This window comes from Atractosteus spatula, chromosome 7 (genome assembly GCF_055471065.1).
Source record: "Atractosteus spatula isolate fAtrSpa1 chromosome 7, fAtrSpa1.hap1, whole genome shotgun sequence".
Taxonomy (NCBI): domain Eukaryota; kingdom Metazoa; phylum Chordata; class Actinopteri; order Semionotiformes; family Lepisosteidae; genus Atractosteus; species Atractosteus spatula.
In genome coordinates, this window is record NC_142712.1 from 10,644,395 (window position 1) to 10,653,212 (window position 8,818).

General features: G+C 37.9%; 1 protein-coding gene across 2 annotated transcripts; it reads right to left on the bottom strand.

Moving 5' to 3' along the window:
* Positions 1–96: 96 nt before the first annotated feature.
* Positions 97–8,177, bottom strand: dcun1d5 (DCN1, defective in cullin neddylation 1, domain containing 5 (S. cerevisiae)). 2 transcript variants are annotated; one of them, XM_088922379.1, is made up of 11 exons: positions 8,080–8,177; positions 6,319–6,375; positions 5,882–5,927; positions 5,679–5,787; positions 3,922–4,013; positions 3,291–3,361; positions 2,822–2,913; positions 2,550–2,658; positions 2,125–2,229; positions 1,746–1,848; positions 97–1,227 (listed from the first exon to the last, which is right to left on the bottom strand). In XM_088922379.1, the coding sequence occupies exons 4-11, from the start codon at positions 5,747–5,749 to the stop codon at positions 1,172–1,174; spliced, it is 699 nt and encodes a 232-aa protein (XP_088778505.1). In that variant the 5' UTR covers positions 5,750–5,787; positions 5,882–5,927; positions 6,319–6,375; positions 8,080–8,177; the 3' UTR covers positions 97–1,171. The 2 variants fall into 2 exon arrangements, with proteins under 2 accessions (XP_088778505.1, XP_088778506.1); XM_088922380.1 differs by lacking the exon at positions 6,319–6,375 and having other exon boundaries at positions 8,080–8,176.
* Between the last annotated feature and the right edge of the window lie 641 nt (positions 8,178–8,818).

An 8,818-nucleotide genomic window follows, 5' to 3' on the forward strand; every position in this document is an offset into this window, starting at 1 on the left:
GCGTCAGATGTGTAATTCAAATTTACTTACCTGTAGTCATACCTACTATTGCTTGATTTGAACAAAGGTTAGTTTCCTTGCATGAATACACAAAACTCAATTATTGCTCGTTTAATTTGTAAACAGGTAATGCTTTATACAGTGGTAAACTTAGAAATTGCAATGTGATAAAGTAGTGGTTATGAAATATCATTGACAGCGGTTTACAGTGGTATTCGTAGACTTTATCAGTGTTACTAAGAACTACTTCAGTGCTTCAGGTCCCTTATGTGGTACTGGTGTTTTTCTGTCAATTTCGGAAATGTACGGTAGTTTTAACTAGGCAATATTCCCACTTCCAGCCGCTAGATGGCAGGCTTTCATAAAATACACAAAATGCATTTCTAACTGTAAACCGTATTGCCTTTCACAGGAAGTGATTGGGGGTCTGCAGAATAACTTTTGATTAAAACATTTAAGCTTGTGTAGTTAGACTCATACCAAGTAAAATGTTACAATGCTGTTAAATTGCTTTCCAGTAATTACAAGGGGTTGTGTTTAACATTACCCCTACAAGATTAATATGTACTGATAGAATAGAATCAAATGTTTAAAAGCATCATAAATAAAGTCCTTCTACACTGACAGAGACAGAATGGCTTCTGCCAAATAAAGAATTCAGCTAAATTCCGCATGCTCATCTCAAAAGTAAATTAAAACCCAAGCAGTCTGGGGACCGTCCGGCATTTTTTCCCCAAAAACCAATTTAAACAAAACGTGAACCATATCAGAAACCTTCTACTTTCCACAGTCTATCCCATCATCAACTCGATATTCTTACCAACACAGACCTTTCCATTTGCTGACATTCCCACCTTTAAAAACTTCCCAGAACAGGCCAAAGGAAACACAAAAGAGGTACAATTCCATTCTTTATTCCTGTTCCGAAAACATATACTATAAACAAGGTAAGACTCGAGAAAAAGGAAAAAGAAAATCCAGGCTGATGGCTCAGCACTGGGTCTGCGTGGTCTTGACAGACGTGAAACACAAAGGCTCCCCCCCCCTTTGAAGCAATTAACACTGTAAAAGTCTCTCCAGAGCGATAAATCCAGGGATGGCGGCTTTTCCACTGTCCTCGGAGGTGTGCCTCCTGAACCGACAGAAAACATCCACATGTGCTCTGCACCTGCTATGACGCCAGTCGAGCCTTTTGCCACTCCACAAACTCGTCTAGAAGAACTGGCCCTGCAGGAGCAGTACAATACACACTTACAGAATGCTGGGGATTTATTTTCATAGAAATGATGCAGGTTTTTTTTTTATTTTCATAGAAATGATAGTTTTTTTTATATCTCTCAAAAACAAAAGTCACAAAAACGGCTGTTGCTGGTATCAATGCACTGATAAATAACAGAATGCTGTTTATATATGTGTGTGTGAATTTAACAACCATAAACAACTTGGTAATTAGGGATTTAATTATACATGTTTGAACAAATGAATATTTGGCTCAGTGTTGTTTGTATATTGAATGTATAATCTGGTATCTTTTTTTAATTTTATTCAATATGGCCTTTTTTCAGTGGTCTTCTTTCCAAGCCATCAATATTTTATAGTAAAAGAATACATGTCTCCTGTTTCGGGTTATAACTCCATTGGTGCGTCAGGGTTGCACTGCATTTCCTACGTGAGAAAAGCCTTAGGGAGAGTACTATTACATACATTTTTCCTAGTTTCTGGATATACAGAGAACATTTACTTACATGCTCCATCTTCATCGTAGTTACTGAGATCTGGATGGACCGTCCTGCTGAACTCTAAGACATTGTACCACTGATCCTTGTTCATTACTTTGTATTTTGATTGCTTAAAGAGAACAAGTAGAACAGCAGAAAACACAATTAGTACTTTCAAAAAATATAATTCAGATCTCTTTTGCTAAAGGGTGACTACATATTCAGCATCTTATTTATAATGTAATGAGGCTTAAAACGAACCATGCTGAAGTACCTCAAGTGGTGCAATACATTCCTGTAGCATATACTCAAATATGAGGCTTAACCCACAACCAAATCTTTTTAATCCTTCTGGCCCAACATAACCTTGATGTAAAAGAGAAAAAAACAAAAACAAATGACAAACCTCCAAAAACTGAAGAAACACTGGGAAGAGAGGCCAGGTTCTTCCTAGTAGCAGAGCTAGCATAGACTTGGCAGTGTCGATGTCAAGGCTGCGCTGGTCTTTGTCCTGAGGAGAAGACGTGCAACAGAACCTTCAATGATCGATAATGACTTCTGATTGAAAACACGCTGCTGTTCACCTGCAGATCAGCTAATGTCCACAATGCTCAATGTCCAGGAACGTGGGCATTGAAAAAGACAAAACATCCTTACAATACTCCATGTCCCTTTAATGGGAGAAATAATCCCCAAATTTGAAAATGAATTGTGTTATATGAGCTCCAAGATACTGAGCTCAGACCAGTCTTCTAAAGTGAAGTCCTTTATTGCCTTGTAATCATTTGAAACCAATGGGTTGGCGGGGATAAACTATGGTACAGTACTCACCCTTGCAAAGTCAAAGGCATATCTGTAAATATTCTTGAAAGCTGTACTATCGTTGAGTTGGGATCTCAAATAATCAAGCTTATTCTGCAACCTTTCTGTACAGTCACATCTAGCAGAGCAGAAAAAAAAACATCTTCAGCATTACACTTCAAAATCAGTACAACTGTATATCTAAAACATGCAACTCAACTAAAATTTAAAAAAATCTTGCATCTGCCAAAACAGATTTTCAAAATGTAGTGCATATGCGAATACAGTTAACAGATGCCTACTGTAGCAAGGTCATTCCCTTTAGCCATTCTTCCTTGGTGAAAAATCCCATATTTGGCGCTTCTAGTTTCCAGGCTAAAACCAGCATGATAATCTGCAAAAAACACATTTTAAGATGCACATATTAACTCAAGGAGGAAGTCTTCCCCCACGGGAACAGATGCATTTAAATGTATATTTTAGTTAAAGCATAAATTAAAAAAGGGTAAAACACCAGCAAGGGTTAAATTAAAACTGGCTCAGGTAAGCATTCTAAAGATCAAGAAATACAACTGCTAATTTGCTACTTACGATAATTCTACAGAAAACAGATTTTTATGTTGTAAGAAGTTTAGAATAACAGTTAAACTTGTGCACTATATATTTTTTTATTTCTCCTTAGGAAATTGTACTTTATAGACCAAATAACTGGTCACAACTGCTTGCTGCGTTTGGAAAATGACACCCACAGACTTTCCAGGTGTAACTCACATTTTCAGGCTCCACACCAATGTCTTCACAAAATTTTTCCATGCCTTCTGGACCTACAATTTCATCTGGACCTTTGACAAAAAAAGAAAGATTGCTTAACCTGACTTCTTTTATTTATTATTAACCAACCTCAAATATGGAAATGGAAAAGAAGGAACATATGCCCCAAATCATTATAAAGCTGAAATAATACAAAAACAAGCTGACTCTCTGTAATTAATACATTAACTCCACATCTTGAAATCAATAAATTCTCAAGTTTGTAGACTTGGCTACAAACCTACTTTGGCTATATCTTAGAAATTGTTTCTTAGGATACACAAGCCTATATACAGCTGCCTACAAAGCAATATAATAGATATTTTCCAATTTAAATGGAAATGCTGAAAACCTTAAAGTGGGTATGATAAGTAAAATATTTAATTTCAATAACAACAACTACCAGCTAAAGCCAATGTAGATAACCCTATCCAATCAGCAACACACTGTACCTCTGCAACATGACTGGCTGCTGTTTTTATTCATATGGATGCACGATCGTTAACAAATCCTGATTAAAATGTTTGACAAGTGTTTTAAGCATCATGAGTCACATTTGAGAGATGGCATTCAGTGCCAGCACTATATATACCTGCATATTCATAAAACCAGGACAGGCACTTCTTGCTTGAAAAGTGGTCTTCCATGTTGATCAGTCTACCAGGGCCCTGTGATCTGCAAAAGCTAGACCACAAAAGTGCAAGGAACTGTTTTAAAACTGAGAAGTCACATCATGCAATCCCAAGCTGATAAAAAAAATGTAGAGAGCACAAAACACAATGTAATTAGAATGGAAGAGTGTCAATTTATTTCTTCTCCATGAAACCACAATACACATACTGTCTAAAATATTTGCTGAGCACTGAAAAATTCACAATTAACCAAAAAGGGTTTGAAGCCAAGTCAATCCAAGCCGAATGCCTTCGACTGACCAAGCATGCTTCCATATGCTAGAAAGCAAATAACATGGAGGCTGTATTTAACCATTGACTCTCTGGCTTCACTGAAATGGAAATGTACAGGAATGAACCTAATCCAGGAATGTGTAGTGTGCCAAAACGCAGGGGCGTGTTCAGTGCGGAGGCGGAGCCCTGCATAAACGGCGACGCGTTGCCTTAGTAACCACAGCTGCCCTTTGCTGATTAAGGATGAGCTGCAGCTGTGAGGGCTCTTTAAGACTGAGCACCTCCTTTACTGTGCACCTCCCCGGAGGGACGAGCAGGCCCCCCGCAAGGGGAGAACCTTCCACCGACTGTCCTGGAGAGTGCGTCGAGGCCGCATTTTTCCTTAGTTTTTTCTTTTTCTTTTCTCCTGTCCCGCCGTGTATCTCCACTGGGAGACGTTGAATTATTTTATTTCGGCCTCATGCTCCTTTTCTTCCAGTCTGGGTCCCGCTAAATAGGGATAATCCAGACTGGCTACCACTGTCCCATGCAATTCTTTTTCCCCAGGCTGGACCCCACTATATAGTGACATTTTTCTTTTCCCTTTTTGTTTTTTTCCGGTTTTCGCTAGCCTCACACCGCCTCTACCCCCTCAGACGGGGTGTTGACTATTACTGGTGTTCGCCACGGCTCCTCACACTCCCACACTGTTACAATAGTGAGGAAAAGTTCCAGGAATGCTTTCTGTGCTAGATCAGAGTGTACAGACACAGTGGTTGGATGGACCTGATCTAAGATAAAAGGATATTAGAGTTCATTGTTACATATTCCACACTGCTGTAAAACAGTTTCCAACAAGGGGGGAGTGGAAAGTACTACACAATCATCAACAAAACAAGAGACACTGAGATTCGAGGGCTTGTTCTTCATCATATAGATTTCCATTTATTGTTTTGAGTGATGATCAGGTGTCAGAGTAATCTGACTAGTTAATTCACTGTCAGCATCTGTGTGATCTTCTTCTAAATTACGTTCATGTCTGTTAATCTGGTGGATAAATGCTACCCTGCAGAGCCTAAACATGTAAAATAAATGACACCTGAAGAAGGCTCCACGGCCGAAACGTTTTCTCTCTTTTCGGCATGGGATAAACCTTTACTTGTTCTTATGTAAAATAAACTACATCATTTGCTGCTACTAACCAGCCTCATCACAAATATCGCAATGGATTATTTTGAATGAAAATGTAAGAATTGTTTTTGTTTAGATATATTAGTCATGAGCATGTATAAATCACATTTCACCAGAAAGTGTTTTATATAAAATTCTTAACATAAAAGTTAGATTGTTGATGGTTTAAAAAGTGCTAATTACTAAAACGAACATATAGTAATCTTTTTTCATGTTCTGTTAAGGATAACTGTCCCATCCAAAACAAAAACCAGACAATGGAAATCCCACTTACCTAGTTATTTTGCATTTTCTTAGACCAGAATCATCAGGACCTGAAGACTTTCTCTTCTTTTTCACTGGCATTATGGAATGAGTGGACGTTCTGCTTATCTGACTCTGTCCTGGTAAAAAATAAATACATTTATGAGTACAAATGTAGGCAAATGTAGGACTGATTTGTGCAAATGATGGAACGCTTAGCAAATTAAGAGGTACCTATGTATTTTTGGTCACCTTGTCCATTCAAATCTTCTAATAAATTCTATGAGACATGAAAAAAGAACATTAGTACATAACCTGTTACCTGGTTACAAATATCTCTGAAGAGTAAAGCAGTATCAAAATAAAGATCGTCAGTTTTAAAGTCTCAAAAGCATTCTTACCACAATGGATGACTTTCACTTATAGAACTTTTCCATATATTTTCTCTTAGAGAAAACATACCCCAACACCACATGCACACAGCGAACACGAAAAAGGGTGACAGATGAAAATAAGTACAATAAGGTCAGACTCCAATAGTTTTTTTCCATTACAGACTGAAGTTCCAGTTCCCTCATTTACAGATCCAATGACACCAACAGAATGCCCTGTTGGGGCTATTCTAAAACCTTTGCTTTCTGTAGCTCTGACAACCAAGATAAAATACATACAAGTCTGTCAAGTGTTTGAGATACGTGCTGAATGTCAGCCAGTACGCACAGTTTCTTCTGAAACACAAAGCAGAAAAGAAAGACGGTTAGAGCAAACACTGGCTTCGAAGGCCCTAAACAGCCAAGTGGAGAAAATAACTAGATTGTACTGAAATGGACATACGACCAAGACGACATTCTTGCATTTCTGTGGCCCTTTAAAACCAAAGCATCCCAAATCACTTTACATATATAAGACGACCAACTTGATCTACCACTGGAGTGCAGCACCCATTTACAGTACCTGGGTGACATGCAGACAGCCAGTATAAACCAGCAGCCCCACTCCAATGCAAATCAGGTAGACAAGTGAGAAACTGCCTCACCAGTTAATTAGTAATTTTAGGGAGTCCAGAGTGTGCAAGACAAAAGCAGAATTTAGCCACTACACTGGGTTAACAACCCTATGCTTGCAACAGCTTTTATTTGCCGACTGTGAAATTAAGATCATATTGGTAACAGTTCAACTTTTTTTTAAAAAAAGAACAAGATAATCATTCAATCTCTTTGAACCCCCACACCACATCAATCTACACGTCAAGACGTTTCCGCTCCCCTCCCCCCCAAAGAAATCAGACTATCGTACAAGTGAGTAATTCCTTGTAATAGTAATTATAATATTTAAATAGTCATAGAAGATTAAGGTGAACAGGTCAGGACCACGACACTACGTCGTCGTGTTTAAATTTTGCGCAACGTACGGGGAAATGGAATGTATATTTTAAGTCAAACTCATATGGCAAAGATTCTTACACTAAATGAAACAACATACGACATGGACAACTGTGTTGTAAAAATATTACTCTTTTTCCCCAAGGCACCCAAGTCTGGGGCACTGGCGATATCGTAGATCTTGCTGCACGACGAAACCTTATACATTTGAACCAAAACTAACATTTTCATGTAAAGACCCATATTAACTTCCCACGCATAAGCAGTAAAATAAGAGAAGTTGGCAAGACAGATGTAAGCAATAACATTTATATTAAGAAAGGTATAGTCTTTTCTCGAATATTTATTTGAGAAGAAAACTAACTGCGTCACCACTTCATGGTGAAAAACGTTTTGCTACAAAATCCAACAACTTAACCGAGCTACCTATAGGTCCAAATACATTTGCACATTTTGGCGTGAAGAAAACGATCGGGCATTTCGTCTTGCCCGTGCTTCACAATTTATCAGAGAAGACCCAGTCAGAAAAATAACATCCACCAGTCGTTGCAGTCTGTCGAGGTATTTCACGGTAATTCGTTACTGCGTTTATACGGGCTGACGTACCATAATCAACAAGACATTCATTTTCGAGCAACAAAAATATACAGGCCTGTACTGTAGCGAAACAAAATCGGATAACCTATCCTTTTTTTAGCCAAACAACGAAATCATAACTGAAAATATCCCCACCGCAAAAGAAGGACTGTAATTATTTTTGTTTCTTCACCGTTGTGCTGTACAGTACTTGTATCTTTAACCGTTAAACCGATCTCCGCAAGGTCTTAATCGGCAGTTCATAGTTTTTCTTACAAGGTTGTAACGTTCTCAGTAAGATCTATCCCAGCATTTCCCAGGCTATATTTAGTCTAGACTTAGCTATCACTAGCAGCAGAAGAAAAAAGGACTGGACTTATTGAGCAAATACCGTCGTTAGTTTCCGTACAATCCGACAAGTTTGGCACTTACTGTTGAGCTACGTAAAAACCTAAGACATTTTATTGTACAAACCAGTTAATTCCGACACTTTGTTTTCTTTTTGCCCGCAAAGCAACCGAACTCTCCATCCACCAGCACAGAAATGAGTAACACTTTCTCACACCGGCACTGCAAACTCCTTCCTTCCGGGGCAACAGCAACCCTCTTAGGTCACAGCATTTTGCACATTTAAAGGGGGAGGTCAGTTAATTTGTAACATATAAAAACACAGGCAATACAACCAAATCAAGTATTTAAAATCTGTTTGTTTTTATATACATGGGGAATTTTTTTAAAAAAATACATCTTTATTTTGTGGCAGAATTCATTAGTTCGCTTTATGTGATAGATGCATATTGCCCCCCTCGGCATTCTTGAAACTAGTTTGTCCCGTTTATGCAAGTGCACTGGTTTGTGGAAATGTGAAAAAAAAAATACTGCATAAAATGAAAAAAATAGAATAACAGGCATTTATTAAATGCAAAGTGTGTTACAAGCTATGATCTTGCAGCTCCCCTCAAAAATATATAAATACGTGAGATTAATTATAAGTGAATTTACAGCACTAAATACCATTAGATCTTAATCCGGTGTATAGGCTAAAAATGTTCCCCATATTTTCGTGTTTTCAACAGGAATAATATCTTTGGTATTCATCATATCATTATAGTGACAGTTTAGTCATCAGAATAAGATCTAATGTTGGTTATAAAGAAGAAGTAGAAGACAAGGTTGATGAAGAGTAACAAAATCTTTAAAATAAAGTCAGGTG